General features: G+C 43.4%; 1 protein-coding gene and 1 long non-coding RNA gene across 2 annotated transcripts; both read left to right on the forward strand.

Moving 5' to 3' along the window:
- The first annotated feature begins 5,674 nt into the window (after positions 1-5,674).
- On the forward strand, positions 5,675-10,288 carry LOC142287439 (protein kinase C delta type-like). Its single transcript, XM_075333440.1, has 8 exons — positions 5,675-6,235; positions 8,698-8,786; positions 8,937-9,107; positions 9,320-9,411; positions 9,542-9,604; positions 9,764-9,902; positions 10,011-10,224; positions 10,275-10,288. Exons 1-8 carry the CDS (start codon positions 5,821-5,823, stop codon positions 10,286-10,288), a joined length of 1,197 nt encoding a protein of 398 aa, XP_075189555.1. The 5' UTR covers positions 5,675-5,820.
- Positions 10,289-10,318: 30 nt separating this feature from the next.
- LOC142285183 (uncharacterized) lies at positions 10,319-11,773 on the forward strand. The gene is made up of 3 exons (XR_012746618.1): positions 10,319-10,442; positions 10,535-10,714; positions 10,943-11,773. It is a non-coding gene; the product is annotated as an uncharacterized LOC142285183 (long non-coding RNA).
- Positions 11,774-20,301: the final 8,528 nt, after the last annotated feature.

Below are 20,301 nucleotides of genomic sequence, written 5' to 3' on the forward strand. Positions count from 1 at the left end.
AAATGAGTAGATAGCCCTCCACATACAAAGATTACGGTGATATGGGAAAACACAATACTCAGATAGGAAAAATAGATTTAGCAAAGGCGAGGCCCAACTAACTAGATACAAAGCAAAGGAAATGAACTGATTGTGGTCAGTACAAAATCCCTGTAGAAAAATACCAAACTCCTTTTAGTAAAAATGGCCCTCGATGTCACACGACCTCACCCCCACTATATCAGTTACTCCTGTAAATAATGGGAAAATAAAATTCCAAAAAAGAACACAAAATTCAGAAGAGCAAATAATCAAATTAGACAGCAATAAAATCCCTTTTCCTGCAGGAGAGCTAGCACAGAGGGAACCCCCATGCTACCAACACAAGAGAAATAGAACTTCACCTGCAAGAAAACAGATACAAAGAAAAACAACACCCTAAGGTGTAAACCAGGAAGCAAGGCAAAAACTTAAAACTTATCTGCAGACGTCTTGCTCAGGAATACAGGGAAGGACAAAGCTCCAGGCCAGGAATAAAGACTGAGAAAAACACAACTATAACCGGCGCCCGCAGGGCACAAAGTGCTCTCCTATATAGACCAGACTTGTCTGCAATAGGACTTCCACAATTCCCAATTAACGCCGACACCTGTCTGAGTCACAGGCTCAGATTCAGCTCCACTACCATTCCTAACCACCAGAGGGAGCTTCAGAACAGCACCCACACAAAAGACATTCACAACAGATTTCATTCCCTGACCACATGATAAGGATGTCATATATCGACCCCAGAATAGAATATGGGGATGCCACCAAACTGATTCATCCTCACTACTGACTACTACAGTATTCTCCCACTAGCCCAGCAATAGGTTATATGGGCATATGTGAACTTTAAGGCTTGAGCTCTGTAAATTGGCCCAAACAAATCATTCTCCGATTTTTGTTTAGCAAACTAGTGAGGGTTCTCATACTAGTGAGGCCCCCTTCATCAATGCCCAATTCTTGGCACTGTTTCTTGTCATGCGTTATGAAAATTTTTTTCCATTAAAATTTTCTGCAAAGTGATCTATATCTTTATGCCATTTGAAGAGTGTGAGCCGGTTTGTTGTAACACAGGAGAGAATTCTATTGAGTACTTTAATCTCAATCAGTGTAAAAACATGCGAAGTTAAGTTAATAATTCTATGCTTATCCTCCAAAGAGAATTCCCTATTGTTCCCTAAGTGCATGTAGGATTTTTCTTGTATCACAGATGCCCTGTTCTGGCCCTCAAATTGTAGGTATTTTGAAAGGCACCTCCCTCTAAAAAAAAAGAAGACGAAGGAGCAGGGGAGGTATTGTGGGGAAATGAAGATGAAGGTACTGACGATGAATATGAATTTCCGGACGGTCCAATAGGACCCTCCCTCCTTGCTGTTTGTCCCCATTTGGGTCTTTTTTTTCCTCTCACTGAGCTCCTAGAGTAATTTCTGGAAGCATATCCTCTACTGTAACCAAATCTTCTAGTAATGCCCCCAATAGTTTCTGGTTCAATATCTGAGTTCTCCACTTCTGAAGAAAAAATGTCAATATTATTGCCCTTGGATGTGTCTGTTATTCTATAGGTTCTTTTTTCGTTGAAGTCAGTGAGGTCCCTAGCAAATTGCTTGTTTCCTTTCTTTAATAAATGTTTGAAAGTTCTCAATGGAGAATTGTAACGTCGACTCTCTACGTGCAAAGTCAGAATCTCCCTTAAATTTTAGTGCTGCTGCTGTGAAATCTGCCAGCTTCTTAGATGATTGTTCAAAGGATTTTTGTTCCTCTTCCAATAATATTTTCATCAATCTCAAGGAACTATCCGTGAGTTATTTTTCACACTTAGTATTAAATTCTCTGCTTCTAGTTCTTTTAGCCGGAATAACATTGAGTCTAAGCCCTTTAGGTACAATCTCACATTTGATATAATTTTGCAAGGACTGGATTTCCCACCTTGTTTTCAGATTCTCTTTATAACAACTGGTGAGCTTCTGGAATGTCCTCCTGATACTGTTAGAATCAGGGCCGGTCTGGGACTAAAATTCAGCCCTGGCATTTGGGGGTACACAGGCCCACTTTTCACGTGGTGAATGTGTAATATATTTCTGCACTTGTATATGTGAGTACTGTATGGCATTATGTGAGCACTGTATGGCACTATGTGAGCACTGTATGGCACTATGTGAGCACTGTATGGCACTATGTGAGCACTGTATGGCACTATGTGACACATTTTTGCAGTGTATAGCAGACCCTGATGCATTTTCTGCTCTTTGCTTCCCTGATTTGTTGATTGTTCCGCCACATACCTGTGTCCTAATTACTCTACAAGCGCTGCAGTCACTACAGGGGATTGTACCTGTGCGGACAGGTCCAGGGCTAATATCACACTAATTAGTCCTCGATTAATGACTTCGCGCCCCTCCACACACACACACACACACACACACACACACACACACACACACACACACACGCACACACACTACAATGCACCCCCATTACCCCATTACCACTCCACACATAATGCACCCCATTACCCCTCCCCACACACAATACAATGCATCCCCATTACCCCTCCCCCCACACACAATAGAGTGCACCCTCCATTACCCCCTCACCAGAAATAATACAATGCACCTCCCATCACCCCCTACACACACAAATTACACTGCCCCATCACTACACACTCCTGCCTCCCCCCCTCGGAATACAGTACTCCCCCTCTGCCTGTCACAAAGCTGTGTTCCTTCACAAATGTTCCCCGTTATGTGTCCTTAGCCCCTCCCCACTCATACCCATTAATTAAACCTGCCATCTTCGGCTCCTCCATGGAGCGCTTACCACTTCCTGATGTCTCCTGTGTGATGCCTGCAGCACTATGATAACATCAGCAAGGTGCTGCTTTCATCATGTTGCTGCACGTTGAAGCGGGGCTCAGTCCCGGCGCGCTGTTCAAATGTATATACATCTGAAAGACGCAAATACATTTGCACAGGAAGGAGGAAGCTGCGGTCACCGGCATGCACACACCGCTGAGGAGCGTGACGGTGACTGCAGATACAGCGGTCCACTACAGGCACCGGCCCACTACAGGGACCGGCCATTCTGGCATTTGCCAGAATTGCCCTATGGTCAGTCCAGGCCTGGTTAGAATAGTCGGCTCTCTTATACACTCCCTGTTTGGAAAAACATCACAGGCCTCTAATGCCCATTGATCACGATTAATATGGCCCGACAGAAAATCTGCCATCAAACAAATCAAAAAACAAACATAAATTCATTGAATATGGATGTGGAGCAGTTCTATCTAAGTATAGCTCACAGATTTGCAAAAAGACTCATATAAATAACTTTAGTAATATTTTTTTAAAAAGACCAATACAAAACATGTGTGCATCAACTATCAAGATAAAAATGGCTCCATTTAATGGTAAGAAGAAGGAAACTGGTGAAAAAGGGGGAAAAGTAAATGGGGTCCACACAATTAGGAAAAATTCACAATTTACATCAGGAAACCTAAAAATACTTAACAGTGCAGTAAAGACATAGTGTAGTCCCTATAAATCCCTATTTATAAGACTGGTATGAATAGTCTTATACCCTCATACTAATGCCCTTGTGTAGACACTTATGTGATGACATCAGATACAATGAAAGATGTCCTATCCTTCTCCAAAACCATTAAACCGCGAATGGCCAAAAAAACTCAAAAACTCTTCTGGGGATTCACATTTGCTGATGTTGGATGGAAGGTCATAAAGCAGAAAAAGAAAACTGAAACACCTAATCCGAGACCTAAAAAACCCCATCACAGGTGAGTCATTGTAAATGGAACTGGGATAGGGAGCATGAAACCCCCTCTTGTGCTCTGTGAATCAGTAAGCACAGTGTAGTAAGGAAAACTCTTACAGAGTGCTGCTTACATTCTGCTGATGGCCAATAGGGCTAAACCTGGAGGTGTTTTCCCATGAGGATAATCCCATTTTATGTGTCCTATTACGATATAAAAATTATTTCTAACCTAGTATCTCTTCCATGTCACAAATGTGTCAATAACTCGATAATGAATCTTAAAGCTACGTTAAAAATGAGCACACCATTGTTTTTCTTGTGCAATACTCTATGTGTTTGATGTGTCACATGACCCCCATCCTATTGAAAAAATTAAAGCTGAATTTAAAATGGTGGCTTTGCAGATGGCCGCCATGGGCGTCACCTGGCCTCAAAGATGGCCTCCAATGCACTAATATGCCCCAAACGGTAAGATGATATCAGCAACCACTTCCATTTTATCAGGGTGTATCCATACTTATGGCCTATCCTGTATATGGAGACTACATGATACTATATCGGGGCTAAATAATACTATATAGAGGACTATAGGGGTGCATTAAACTGTATGCAGGACTATGGGGAGTGTATTATAATATATAGAGGACTATGGGGGGCATTATAATACATGGAGGTCTATAAGGGCTGCATTATAATATATGGAGGACTATGGGAATACACTATAATATATGAAGGACTATGGGGAGTGTATTATAATATATGAAGGACTATGGGGAATAGATTATAATATATGGAGGACTATGGGAACTGCATTATAATATATGGAGGAATATGGGGAATACATTACAATATATAGAGGACTATGGGGTTGCATTATAACATACGGAGGACTATGGGGAGTTTATTATAAAATATGGAGGAGCCAAGTGTCAACATAATTATCCTGTACCACAAGGGTGGCGGGGTTGGGGCAGGGCAGATCCAAATTTTGCACTGGGGCCCATTGAACTCTAGTTACGCCATTGCAAGTACCATACCTGAAATAAACTCCAGGCCTTTTATGTGCTTAATTGAGAATGATATAACAAAGGAATTGCCCACACCGGCCCATGACAATCTGGGAATCAATTGTCCAATTACTTTTATGCCCTTTAAAACTGGGGGGGGGGGCACATATAAAGGAGATGAAATTCCTAAACCCTTCATTTAATTTGAATGGGGATACCCCCAAATGAAAGTTAAAAGTCAGGACTTTATGTCCATGTCCATTATATAACTATGACTTGAATATGTTTGAGTAAACAGGTATAAGAAAACATTTGTGTCAGTGTCCAAGTATATATGGCCCTAACTGTAAGTAATCACATTCATTTAGTTTTTTGCTTTTATTTCTCTCCTCTGTTACTCAATTCATTTGTTCAGATTCTTGATGACAATAAAGTGTAATAACTGTTCTTAAATGAGTCTTCTTGGTAGGATTGTTTTACTTGATAAAAACCTGGCATTGTAACGGAAGTATGTAGACTTTTTACATCAGTGTAGAGTCCAGTCTGTTTTGCTCACAGAAGAATATCTAATCTGAATACAAATGTTGCAAACCCTCAGCTGTGTGAAGTATAAGGTCTCTATGGCAAATAACTGTAAAAAAAACAAACAACTGTTCATAAACTCAGGCCTATCAGCCATGTCACTGGCCCATCTGTGATGTCACTTGACTTTTGGCTTTGGTTCCGCTGTGATGTCACTTGACCTTTGGTTTTGGTCCCTCTGTGATGTCATGTGATCATTAGAATATGATGATGTCACAAATGCCTTTGTGATGTCACGGAATCAATGGAATGTCTCTGCAATCTAAATATCCCCCAGTTGTCTTCATCACTTAGTGGGTGAGGGTAATTTTTCTTGCGCTTAGCAAATTTTGGTTTGATATAAAATATATTACGGTAAAGCAGAAGGCCTGTTAAAGGAGCAGTTCCATACTACATCCTGGAGCGCCCTAGAGGTGGACAGGACCTTCCTCAGCCCAAAATGACATCTACGGAGCTGAATAATAGGAAGAGAAAGGGAGAGAGACTTGGTAAGGTGTCAAAAAAGAGCAGAATAGAAGCATCAGAGGGTGAACAAGATGGCAGCAACCAAAACATTATCAAAGCTTCAAAAAGACCTGGAAGCCCGATACAGGAGAGTGTCATGAAAAAGAAAAAAACGGAAAAACAGGACACCATTATTAAAGCTTCAAAAAGACCTGGAAGCCCGATACAGGAGAGTGTCATGAAAAAGAAAAAAAAGGAAAAACATGGCACCATTATCAAAGCTTCAAAAAGATCTGGAAGCCCGATACAGGAAAGTATCAGGAAAAAGAAAAAAATGGAAGAAGAGATGGGGGACAAAAGTGTTGATAGACCCAGTGTGTCCCCCGATACTGACACTGAGCAGCTCTCAGGTGAGTACAGATCCAAGACACAGATACCCAATATCCCCAAATTTAGTTAATGACAGGATTTTCCGCCTTTGTAAGACCCCAATCATTATGATTCTGGTGTTGTTTCTCTATGGTACCCTCTGTAGTTGGCCACATTAGCATTAGATAAGAGTATTACCTTGTTACTGCAGCAATACGGTGGGCTCCAGAAATGATATTTCTATGAAGCCCCCTACAGCCTATTGTCTGTAAGTCATGTGCCTCTGGTGTTAGGGAGACGCCGGATGGAAAAACAAAATACACAGACACATGGTGTGTACATTAAAGTTTCTCTATGAGGGCCAAACCTGTTATCCCTTCTTTATTATAGTAGGAGGAGGTTTTACAAAATAGCCAATAATAATTTAACAGGACATAGAATATAAGCCAATCATTTTACATGGACGATAAGCCAATCATAATACAGATTGTTAGATTTAATGAAACCACATTGTTAATAATGAATTGCATAATTATAAAAGCATCTCATTTATTGGTAATGCTAAGAAATTTGCCTATCATATATTATTTTGTATAGTCTGCTACTTTGGTTCTGCAGTGGCATATCTTCTTGTGTAGTGCTGCGGTTGTTTGCTCCAGAAAGCTTAATTAGAGCAAAGGTTATGATATATAGTAAAAAAGTAAAAATAAAGACAAATCACATAAAAAGTGAAAATTGAGATTTACAGTTAGGTCCAGAAATATTTGGACAGTGACACAAGTTTTGTTATTTTAGCGGTTTACAAAAACATGTTCAGAAATACAATTATATATATAATATGGGCTGAAAGTGCACACTCCCAGCTGCAATATGAGAGTTTTCACATCCAAATCGAAGAAAGGGTTTAGGAATCATAGCTCTGTAATGCATAGCCTCCTCTTTTTCAAGGGACCAAAAGTAATTGGACAAGGGACTCTAAGGGCTGCAATTAACTCTGAAGGCGTCTCCCTCGTTAACCTGTAATCAATGAAGTAGTTAAAAGGTCTGGGGTTGATTACAGGTGTGTGGTTTTGCATTTGGAAGCTGTTGCTGTGACCAGACAACATGCGGTCTAAGGAACTCTCAATTGAGGTGAAGCAGAACATCCTGAGGCTGAAAAAAAAGAAAAAATCCATCAGAGAGATAGCAGACATGCTTGGAGTAGCAAAATCAACAGTCGGGTACATTCTGAGAAAAAAGGAATTGACTGGTGAGCTTGGGAACTCAAAAAGGCCTGGGCGTCCACGGATGACAACAGTGGTGGATGATCGCCGCATACTTTCTTTGGTGAAGAAGAACCCGTTCACAACATCAACTGAAGTCCAGAACACTCTCAGTGAAGTAGGTGTATCTGTCTCTAAGTCAACAGTAAAGAGAAGACTCCATGAAAGTAAATACAAAGGGTTCACATCTAGATGCAAACCATTCATGAATTCCAAAAATAGACAGGCCAGAGTTAAATTTGCTGAAAAACACCTCATGAAGCCAGCTCAGTTCTTGAAAAGTATTCTATGGACAGATGAGACAAAGATCAACCTGTACCAGAATGATGGGAAGAAAAAAGTTTGGAGAAGAAAGGGAACGGCACATGATCCAAGGCACACCACATCCTCTGTAAAACATGGTGGAGGCAACGTGATGGCATGGGCATGCATGGCTTTCAATGGCACTGGGTCACTTGTGTTTATTGATGACATAACAGCAGACAAGAGTAGCCGGATGAATTCTGAAGTGTACCGGGATATACTTTCAGCCCAGATTCAGCCAAATGCCGCAAAGTTGATCGGACGGCGCTTCATAGTACAGATGGACAATGACCCCAAGCATACAGCCAAAGCTACCTAGGAGTTCATGAGTGCAAAAAAGTGGAACATTCTGCAATGGCCAAGTCAATCACCAGATCTTAACCCAATTGAGCATGCATTTCACTTGCTCAAATCCAGACTTAAGACGGAAAGACCCACAAACAAGCAAGACCTGAAGGCTGCGGCTGTAAAGGCCTGGCAAAGCATTAAGGAGGAAACCCAGTGTATGGTGATGTCCATGGGTTCCAGACTTAAGGCAGTGATTGCCTCCAAAGGATTCGCAACAAAATATTGAAAATACAAATATTTTGTTTGGGTTTGGTTTATTTGTCCAATTACTTTTGACCTCCTAAAATGTGGAGTGTTTGTAAAGAAATGTGTACAATTCCTACAATTTCTATCAGATATTTTTGTTCAAACCTTCAAATTAAACGTTACAATCTGCACTTGAATTCTGTTGTAGAGGTTTCATTTCAAATCCAATGTGGTGGCATGCAGAGCCCAACTCGCGAAAATTGTGTCACTGTCCAAATATTTCTGGACCTAACTGTATATAAGAAGTCAGATAATGTAGCAAAATGGAGATTAAGTTGCATGAAATATTATATTCACATTCAGATATTGGCTTTGTCTCATCTTATTTCTCCCTTCTTCATCAGGTACAACACCAGATGAATCTCCCATCATTGTGACGGGAGTGGAGAGCTTCACCTTCCATAAAATCCTTGGAGAGGGATCATACGGTAAAGTAAGTATTAGGGATTGTGGTAACGTCTTCCTCATGTGTGTGATGTGGAGCAGTAATATGACTCTAGGAGTTTCACTACTTCACATCTTCTCATCACATCTCATGGCAGGACGAACCTTTCCTCCAGTTCTAAAGCTCTGTTTCTTCCAGGTCATGTTGGCCACACATCAGGCCTGCCAAAAACAAGTGGCAGTGAAAATGGTGAAGAAAAGGCTCCTAGTCAAGGACTCGAGAGATGAAGTCCTGATAGAGCGACAGGTTCTGGAGATGACTAGGAAGAGTCCATTCATTTCTCGGGCTTTTGCCACCTTCCAGTCCCAGGTAAGTGGCTCATAATCCAACAGTTCTGAGTCATCAATGTATTAAATGAATACAGTCTATGTGCCAATTTGTGTGCAATGTTCTTCTAGCCACAGCCATAGTATTTGTTACAAGAATGTGACCTAGAAGAACATCGATTACAATCAGTGCAACCAGTGTCCCCTACCTACAATATGCCATTAACCCCTATTATCTCCTCTGTTTTATCACAGGAACACGTCTTCTACGCCATGGAATATCTGAGTGGAGGAGACCTTACAGGCTTCATGACAACTAATGCCCCTTTACCCATTCCAGCCACCAGGTAAGATAGAACATCGCATATTAGATTAAGATAAGAGTTGTCAGAGATATTTGGCTTTATGTCATTATCAGTCTCTTAGTTTAGTGGATGAAATATTGGATTTTGATGGTTTTCTTTTTTTCTGCATCAGATTTTTTGCAGCTGAGCTGATCTGTGGGCTGCAGTTTCTCCACACCAGTGGCATCATACACAGGTAAGTGTGGCACATCTTCTATGTAGACCTGGTATGAATAGTCTTATACTCTCATCCTAATGCCCTTGTGTAGACACTTCTTATCTCAGGTCACAATGGGGATCTTCAGCCCAGCTAATATAATACATTTGGTATTTTGTCATCTCTTTCCTCTACTAGAGACATAAAACCAGACAACATCTTACTGGACAACAATGGTCACTTGAAGATCGCTGATTTTGGTCTTGCCGTGATGAACATCTTTGGCAATGCAGAAACTTCAGGATGGGCCGGGACGCTTGCATACATGGCTCCTGAGGTGAGGAATCATTTACATGTCCCTGAGTCTTCTCAATAAAAGGCTGGACATCTCCATGTTTTCTGCTGTCTAGTCAATATTCTTATTGTCTTCTTTATGTCTTCACAGATTCTTCTAGAGAAGCCGTACAACAAAGCAGTGGACTGGTTCTCTGCTGGTGTTGTGATATATGAGATGGCTACTGGCAGATATCCCTTTGTTGAAGATGAAATTGATGAGAATATCAAGAAGGCACTGATCAATGATGATCCCGCCTTCCCAAAAGAACTGGACCCCCATGTCAAAGCTGTCATAGAGGGGGTGAGTATAATGCCACATCTCAGTAATAAAGTGGTTGAATATAATGAAAAACACAACAATAAAAATTTAAAGCAACTGGAGACTGATAAACTTCTTCATTATATGTTCCAGCTCTTGGATAAATCACCAGAGAGTCGGCAGAAATTTGTGGACAACATAAGAGAACATCCATTCTTTATGGAGATCAACTGGACAGAAATAGAAGGTGGCAAAGCACCTCCACCATTCCACCTACCACCTGTAAGTATATGACCCAGAGAATATGGTGACAGCAGTACATCTCTATTGTGTGTCTTTTTATGAACACTAGTTCTTGTATCTTCTGTCCACAGCCACCAGTGATGACATCAGATACAATGAAAGATGTCAATTTTTCCAAAGCCATTAAACCACGAATGGCCAAGAAAAATCAAAAACTCTTCTGTGGATTCACATTTGCTGATGATGGATGGAAGGTCGTAAAGAAGAAATAGAAAGCTGAAACATCGGAGACCTAAAAAACCCCATCACAGGTGAGTCATTGTAAATGGGACTGGGATAGGGAGCATGAAACCCCCTCTTGTGTCCTGTGAATCAGTCAGCACAGTGTAGTCAGGAAAACTCTTACAGAGTGCTGCTTACATTATGCTGATGGCCCATAGGGCCAAACCTGGAGGTGTTTTCACATGAGGATAATCCCATTTCATATGTCCTATTAAGATATAAAAGTTATTTCTAACCTAGTATCTCTTGTTGTGTAGGTCACCTTCCACAGGATCTGAAGGGCTATAAGATGGTGGAAATGAAAAAACGTGACTTGCAGTGTAATATGCAGCCATATCCACTCCTCTCTATTGGAGGCTGGGGGTTTTGCTGCAATCTGGTACTCTGCAGTGTCCGAAAACAAGAAGAAGCTGGAGACCATGACAATCCTACCAGGAGTCAGTAAAATGACCGTGGACCAGAACTTCTAGATGGCATGTTGCCTCAATTACTAGAAGTGTCCTGAGGGTCGTGACCTGCAGTGTAACTTGCAGCTATATCCGCTCCTCCCTATTGGAGGCTGGAGGTTTTGCTGCAATCTGGTTCTCTGCAGTGTCCGAATACAAGAAGAAGCTGGAGACCATGAAAATCCTACCAGGAGTCAGTAAAATGACCGTGGACCAGTACTTATAGATGGCATGTTGCTTCGACCACTAGGAGTGTCCTGAGGGCTATGACCTGCAGTGTAATATGCAGCCATATCCACTCCTCCCTATTGGAGGCTGGGGATTTTGCTGCAATCTGGTGCTCTGCAGTGTCCGAATACAAGAAGAACCTGGAGACCATGAAAATCCTACCAGGAGTCAGTAAAATGACCGTGGACCAGGACTTATAGATGGCATGTTGCCTCGTGCCCCCAGGGAAGGGCAGTTATCCGTAGGCCATGGTTCCCTAGAGGTTTCCCCCACAGGGGGGTTTTCCTCTCCTGAGTGCCGACGGATAAACACAACATGAAAACAAGGGCAACCTGTCATCCTCTACCCTCGGTAGAGCTCATACTACAATCACTAGTGGCAAAGAGTAACCTAAGAGGACATTTACCATCAATAAACAGGACAATTCACTTCATGTGATAGTAATAGTTTTATTTTATATCTTATGTATATGTATTTTTTCTTTTACCCTTAAAGAGAACAGGGTGTAATTTATTAATAACTTTTATTTACGTCAGAGCTGAAATCCTGGTCACTACGGGTCACTGCTTCACTCTTCCTTCCAATAATTTGGATACATTTCTCCTATTGTGTTTTATTACTAAAAGCTCAGCCAGGGAGTAACACCTCAGTATATATCTGCCTTCAGTCCCTACATTTCTGAAAGATTCAGCTGTTCTTTCCTAAGGTGACACTTCCACTGGCTACCAGGTATATGGGTCTGGCCACTGTTCCCGGTTTGATGCCATCGTAACCCCTTAACAACCGCCAATACGCATTAAAATGGCGGTCACTGAGGGGATAGTGAATAAGGAAATTGCGCTGCCAGAGCTGCAAAATCTCTGTGGTTTCAGCTACCAGGGCTAACAAAGAACCTGGAGAACACAAGCAAGGCGAGTTAAAAAACGGCGATTATGTACCTCTCTCTTTTCCCCTTGTAGTTGTACTGGGAGAGACGAGAGATACAAGTGCCGTCCTGTCAGTGAAATTAGAATCAAGTTCCAGATCAAATCAATAAATCCTTCCCCAATCTCCTGATTATCGCCCTCAGATCATCGCCCCCACAGCCATCTCCCGTGTCATCCCCCTAATCAGATTATGTTGGGTTTTTTTATTTTAATCTTATGACTTTATTTTTATTTTTTTATTTGCCATTATCTGGGTTAGGGTTTAGTGTTAGGGTTTTTTTTAAAAAAAGTTAAAAAAGTAATAAAAAAAAATTTAAAAAAGAAAAATCATAAAATACAACAAAGAAATATCAGTGTTAGATTAGGTATAGGGTTACTAGTGTTAGGTTAGCTTTTAGGTTTTTTCTTTTATGTTAGGCAAGCAGAAATATACAATAGTTGCCCTCGGAGTGTTTACTATGGAGCAGGCGTACTCACTGCTTTGCTCCAGCTGTTGCGGGGTGGATATAAAATCTGGCTCTAAAGCAGAATTGTTTTCAGATAGTGATGACTCTGCTTCCTCCACTGGATCCCACAGCTCGATGGTAGCGAAGTCAGTCGTCACTGCTGAAACGTCAGCGTCAGGGCCAAGTTCTGCAGTCACCTGTTCACAGAGGTATCCAGAACAGTCCTTTCCATCACAACTTCCCCAGTTTTCAGAAGCCTATGGATTAAAAGTTGATGTCACTAATTTTAACTCATTTGATTTTTGTCATTGTCATGTCATTCTGTCATTCCGCCAAATTATCCCCTCCAAGTGAGCAAACTGCAGTATAAAACTATACAAAATGTGCGAGAGCACAACCCGGTACACATGTGTATCGCCCCCGTGTCAGCGGCCGAGCCGCTCGGATCCAGAGCTGCGGTGGCTCGAGGGGTCTCCGGATCCGGGTGGTCCATGCGGACACTCGAATGAAAGGGGGGTTATATACAGGGGTTTTTTGTAAGTAAGGTTCGTAACGCCACCCACGGTGCATGGTAATGTGAGGGACCACCGCTGCGGTTGGGGAGCCCGGTGACGATGGTGTAGCAGCTTGATGTTTTAACCCCTCCGTGGGTAGGGGGGTTTGTGTTCCGGGGCCCGTCGGAAGGTTGGTGAATGGGTGCCGCTGGGGTAAGAACAGGGGTGTCTCAGTGTACTCACTCAGTCCAGGAATAACCACACCGACAGCTTGTAAACCAGAATTCTGAGCACCACTGCAGCCTGTGGGGAGTACGCTGGGGTCCGTGCGTTTGGTGTTGCTGTTGATTTGCGGCCTTGTCCTTGGCACCTCTGCCTCTATTGGACCCTTGGGTATAAAACTCTTCGGGTCCCGCTCACCCGTATGGCTAACGGAGTGAGTTTACTCTCAGGGTTCACACGTAGGATTTCTTTGGACTGTATTAGGAAAGTCCAATCCCATCAGTGCGCTAGTACCCCGATTTTGGAGCGGGTTGGGGATGACACTTGAAGTCTTCACCCCCGTCGGGTAAATTACCAGAACACGTGAAGCTACTTTCCGGCCTAGGGTCCACGTAACCCGTCGTGCCCTAACCCTGCCCGGTGATAGCTCAAGCTCGCCGGCCGCCCTCCTCGGCAGTCTGTGCCCCTTGACACTGTCCCCTGCGACCGGGGTTCCAGCTCCTACCAGACCCAAACCACCGTTTGCCACCTTGTACATAGGAGCTCTCCTCCATGGCCTCTCCTCACGAGAGCCACCACTACCTCCTCTCCTTTCACTCTCCACTCCTCAACTCTCCAAGCTCAACTGACACTTTCCTCAATTTCCCCTCACCAGCCCCCCATGTGGGCAGCCCTATTCCCCTTAGGCCCCCGAAATGGTGTGTCTGTTAGGTTAAAGTGGGAATTGTTCCTAGGGTTTTGATTGGACAAGCTGTTAGCAACACAAAAGGACCTGGATCCGTAACCAAGGAGGGTGGATACTGTGCAGGAGGGCAGATTGCACAATGCCCTGTGACGACCTGATAGGCCAGGGCGTCACACATGCACTTCTCTCATTTATGAAGGTAGGGACTATCAAATCAACCCACCAAACTGCCCCCAGACATTTGGCATTCTTGGTAAAATATTCTTAGAGTTACTGACCCCATTTCTAGATAAAGATTACCACATGTACGCCGACAATTGTTATACCAGTATCACCCTATACAAATCCCTCCGCGTTGCAAATTCAGGCGTCGGCAAGTCACAAAAAACTGAATAGGTTTTTCCCCTCAGTTTCTGTTCAATTGTTTGGAGAAGAGAGCATCTTTCTCACTGGCAAGTGGGAAATTATTTGCAGTGAAATGGAATGGCCGAAAGGATGTCTACATGCTGACCACCCTGCATGCGATCAGACAGAGGTGCTACCAGGAACAATGAGAAACCGCTATATATAGGAGAGTATAAGTTCATGGGAGGCGTTGACATATCAGGGTAGGTGCTTAAGCCATATCTGGTCAAGTAAAAGACCCAGTCCTGGAATAAAAGCTAGCAATCTACTTCATCCAGATTGCTACCTATAACCACTATGTCTTTTACAAAAAGACTTAAGGAGCGCACACTTTCCTCCAGTATCAGGAGAATATTGTTGAGTGGCTCCTATTTAACTCAGGGGCACAGGAGGCAGCTGTCGACTCGGAGGATCTCCAGAGACTGTCAGAGCACCATTTAATTCCTCTCGTCTCTCCCACTCCCATCCAAAACTGTCCCCAAAAAAGATGCTGGGTTTGTAGCAAGCATGGTAGGAGGAGTGATTCCCGGTATTATCGCTCCATGTGCCAATCACAATCAGCTTTTAGCGGGCTTTACACACTACAATATCGTTAATGAATTATCGTCGGGGTCACAGTGTTTGTGATGCACATCCGGCGTCATTAACGATATCACAGAGTGTAACATTTATGAGCGACCTTAAACGATCACAAAAGCGGTCAAAATCATTTGCCGCGGAGAGGTCGTCCTGAAACAAAAAATCGTTTTCTGCTTATTAGTGATGTTGTTCCTTGTTCCTGCGGCACCCCACATCGCTATGTGTGACACCGCAGGAGCGACGAACATCTCCTTACCTGCCTCCACCGGCAATGCGGAAGGAAGGAGGTGGGTGGGATTTTACGCCCGCTCATCTCCGCCACTCTGCTTCTATTGGACGCCTGCCGTGTGACTTCGCTGTGACACCGCACGAACCGCCTTCTTAGAAAGGAGGCGGTTCGCCTGCCAGAGCGACGTCACAGGGCAGGTAAGTCCGTGTGACGGGGGTAAGCGAGGTTGTGCGGCACGGGCAGCGATTTGCCCGTGTCGTAAAACCGACGAGAGCGGGTACAATCACTTGCGATCTTGCTAGCGAGATCGCAGAGTGTAAAGCCCGCTTTTGTGTCACCCTCTGCTTTTGGATCTACCACATATCTATCAATTATTAATTAAATTACAATGAATGACACCAAATTGTGGGGCAGGAGATATTTGTATTGGACAAGTAATGAAAACAACATTTATATCAGTAAAACACATTTAACACCAGTTCACAGTCAATTCCAGGACTTGATCACTCACATACAAAACTTTTATTCAGACACATTCTCATCCACATGCCCACATCTGTATACTCCGGAATGTGGACCCAACTAATGTTCATGAACAGTCCGGCCATCTGACAATCAATTACAGGATTTGATCACTCACAAAAAAAACATTTTTGACCATTTACCTTAGTTTGAGAATTTTTACGACTATGCCATGGTACACAGAACTTTTCTTTTATTTTCTATTACTTATATATTAGTTATATTGGTGATATCAGCATGCTCATTTTATTGGAGGATCTCTTACAATGAGACTGTTCTGTATTCATACACTATGGGCTTTATTGCATGGTTCTTGTCACTGGTGTATCACGAGTGATAGACAGTCATGTGGTTTCTGATAATAGAAGATCAGAACCAGTGGCGTAACTAGAGTTTGATGGGCCCCGGTGCAAAGTTCAGACCTGGGCCCCCCTCCACATACACCGACACTTGGGTTAGGGGATAATGACACTGACACTCAGGATAATGATGCTGACACTTGGCTCTTACCCACAGCACCCAGATTTCTCGTGATCTGAAATCCCTCTATCAGCACCCAGCTTTCTTACTGTATGTTCTGATATCCATCTTGTCCTCGACACCCAGCTTCCCCATGCTCTGCTATACATCTTTCCCTCAGCACCCAGCTTTCCCATATCAGAGCATGGGAAAGCTGGGTGCTGAGAGAAGATGTATAGCAGAGCATGGGAAAGCTGGGTGCTGAGAGCAGATGTATAGCAGAGCATGGGAAAGCTGGGTGCTGAGGGAAAGAGCATTTTTCCCTCAGCACAAAACGTTCCCATCCCCTGATTGTATCTTTGTCCCCCCCTTATATATAGTTCTCCAAACACAATAATGCCCCCCACATAGCCTTCCAAATAGTATAAAGGGTCCCACATAACCCTTCATATATTAGAATACCCTTCCATAGTCCTCCATGTATTATAATGCATTTCCCATAGTTCTCCATGTATTATAATTCACCCCATAGTACTCAAGATATATTACTCCACCACATATTCCTCCATATATTATAATGCAACCCCATAATCCTCCATGTATAAAGTAGCCCTTCAATTATTATCATGAATTTCTCATAGTTCGCCATATATTATAATTCACCCCATAGTTCTCCATGCATTATAATTCACCCCATAGTCCTCCATATATTATAATGCAGCCCTATAGTCTTCCATGTATAAAGTAGCCCTCCAATTATTATAATGAATTTCTCATAGTTCTTCATATTATAATTCACCCCATAGTACTCCATATATTATACTGCACCACATAGTCCCCAATGTTTTATAATGCACCTCCATAGTCCATGTATAAGGTAGGCTCCATAGTCCTCCATATATTATAATGTAGCCCCCATAGTCCCATATGTATTATAATGCAGCCCCATAATACCTTCATATTGTATTATGTAGCCCCATACTCCTCCATGCATAATGCACCCCTATATTCCATGTATAAGGAGTCCTTCATTTTGTATTATGCAGCCCCCCCATACCTCCATATATAATAATGCAGCTAGCCTCCCCAGTCCTCCATGTATAATAATGCAGCCAGTCTCACCAGGCCTCCATGTAAAATAATGCATGCAGCCTCCCCAGTCCTCCATGTATAATAATACAGCCAGCCTCCCCAGTCCTCCATGTATAATAATGCATGCAGCCTCCCCAGTCCTCCATGTATAATAATGCATGTAGCCTCCCCAGTCCTCCATGTATAATAATACAGCCAGCCTCTCCAGGCCTCCATGTATAATAATGCATGCAGCCTCCTCAGTCTTCCATGTATAATAATACAGCCAGCCTCCCCAGTCCTCCATGTATAATAATGCATGCAGCCTCCCCAGTCCTCCATGTATAATAATACAGCCAGCCTTCCCAGACGTCCATGTATAAAATAGCAGCCAGCCTCTCCAGCCCTCCATGTATAATAATGCAGACAGCCTCTCCAGGCCTCCATGAATAATGTAGCAGCCAGCCTCTCCAGGCCTCCAGGTATAACAATGCAGCCAGCCTCCCCAGGCCTCCATTTATACTATAGCAGCCAGCCTCTCTAGGCCTCCATGTATAATATAGCAGTCAGCCTCTCCAAGCCTCCATGTATAATGTGGCGCCCTGGACAAGCCAGGACATCACAGGTACTGCAACAACACACCCCACACCCCGGTTAGGCACATCAGTCACATAAATCCTTGTTGCCTCCCTCCAGGGGCTGATGTCCACACCAGGTGGGGTGGGGCCAGGAGGTTGGCCCCACCCGCTGAGGAGTTCACAGTCCTGGAGGCGGGAAAGGAGTAGGCGTAGTTTGGAGAGAGTGAAGGAGTGAAGTGGTAAAGGAGCAGTCTGACCGTGTCCGGGTACGTGGCCCCGGCACCGACAGCAAGGTTGGCAGACGGTGGTGACCGTATGCAGGCGAGGTCAATTGACGCACAACCGTAAGAACCGGGGTCGGGCGGTGGCCCTCCGGTACCGGACCGGGGAGCGAAGAGAAGCTAGCACCATTCGGCAGGGCCTACGGACCCCGACCAGGCTTGGAGTCGCCGTTAAACCGGTCAAATCCGTCAGCGACGGGAACCTCCAGGGTTTCCCAGCAGCAAAGACCCGACTGAAGGCAACCGCTCAACCGTGAAGGGAAATACAGCTACCGCCACAGCTAGAGTTCCCAGGGCCAGCGCCTGCGGGCAAAAGGGGCTCCCCCTCTGCCTGTCACAAAGCTGTGTTCCTTCACATATGTTACCCGTTATGTGTCCTTAGCCCCTCCCCACTCATACCCATTAATTAAACCTGCCATCTTCGGCTCTTCCATGGAGCGCTTACCACTTCCTGATGTCTCCTGTGTGACGCCTGCAGCACTATGATAACGTCAGCAAGGTGCTGCTTTCATCACGTTGCTGCACGTTGAAGCGGGGCTCAGTCCCGGCGCGCTGTTCAAATGTATTTACGTCTGAAAGACGCAAATACATTTGCACAGGAAGGAGGAAGCTGCGGTCACCGACATGCACACACCGCTGAGGAGCGTGACGGTGACTGCAGATACAGCGGCCCACTACAGGCACCGGCCCACTACGGGGACCGGCCATTCTGGCATTTGCCAGAATTGCCCTATGGTCAGTCCAGGCCTGGTTAGAATAGTCGGCTCTCTTATACACTCCCTGTTTGGAAAAACATCACAGGCCTCTAATGCCCATTGATCACGATTAATATGGCCCGACAGAAAACCTGCCATCAAACAAATCAAAAAACAAACATAAATTCATTGAATATGGATGTGGAGCAATTCTATCTAAGTATAGCTCACAGATTTGCAAAAAGACTCATATAAATAACTTTAGTAATATATTTTTTAAAAAGACCAATACAAAACATGTGTGCATCAACTATCAAGATAAAAATGGCTCCATTTAATGGTAAGAAGGAAACTGGTGAAAAAGGGGGAAAAGTAAATGGGGTCCACACAATTAGGAAAAATTCACAATTTACATCAGGAAACCTAAAAATACTTAACAGTGCAGTAAAGACATAGTGTAGTCCCTATAAATCCCTATTTATAAGACTGGTATGAATAGTCTTATACCCTCATACTAAAGCCCTTGTGTAGACACTTATGTGATGACATCAGATACAATGAAAGATGTCCTATCCTTCTCCAAAGCCATTAAACCACGAATGGCCAAAAAAACTCAAAAACTCTTCTGGGGATTCACATTTGCTGATGTTGGATGGAAGGTCATAAAGCAGAAAAAGAAAGCTGAAACACCTAATCCGAGACCTAAAAAACCCCATCACAGGTGAGTCATTGTAAATGGAACTGGGATAGGGAGCATGAAACCCCCTCTTGTGCTCTGTGAATCAGTCAGCATAGTGTAGTAAGGAAAACTCTTACAGAGTGCTGCTTACATTCTGCTGATGGCCAATAGGGCTAAACCTGGAGGTGTTTTCCCATGAGGATAATCCCATTTTATGTGTCCTATTACGATATAAAAATTATTTCTAACCTAGTATCTCTTCCATGTCACAAATGTGTCAATAACTCGATAATGAATCTTAAAGCTACGTTAAAAATGAGCACACCATTGTTTTTCTTGTGCAATACTCTATGTGTTTGATGTGTCACATGACCCCCATCCTATTGAAAAAATGAAAGCTGAATTCAAAATGGTGGCTTTGCAGATGGCCGCCATGGGCGTCACCTGGCCTCAGAGATAGCCTCTAATGTACTAATATGCCCCAAACGGTAAGGTGATATCAGCAACCACTTCCAATTTATCAGGGTGTATCCATACTTATGGCCTATCCTGTATATGGGGACTACATGATACTATATCGGGGCTAAATAATGCTATATAGAGGACTATAGGGGTGCATTAAACTGTATGCAGGACTATGGGGAGTGTATTATAATATATAGAGGACTATG

This window comes from Anomaloglossus baeobatrachus, chromosome 2 (assembly GCF_048569485.1).
Source record: "Anomaloglossus baeobatrachus isolate aAnoBae1 chromosome 2, aAnoBae1.hap1, whole genome shotgun sequence".
NCBI lineage: Eukaryota > Metazoa > Chordata > Amphibia > Anura > Aromobatidae > Anomaloglossus > Anomaloglossus baeobatrachus.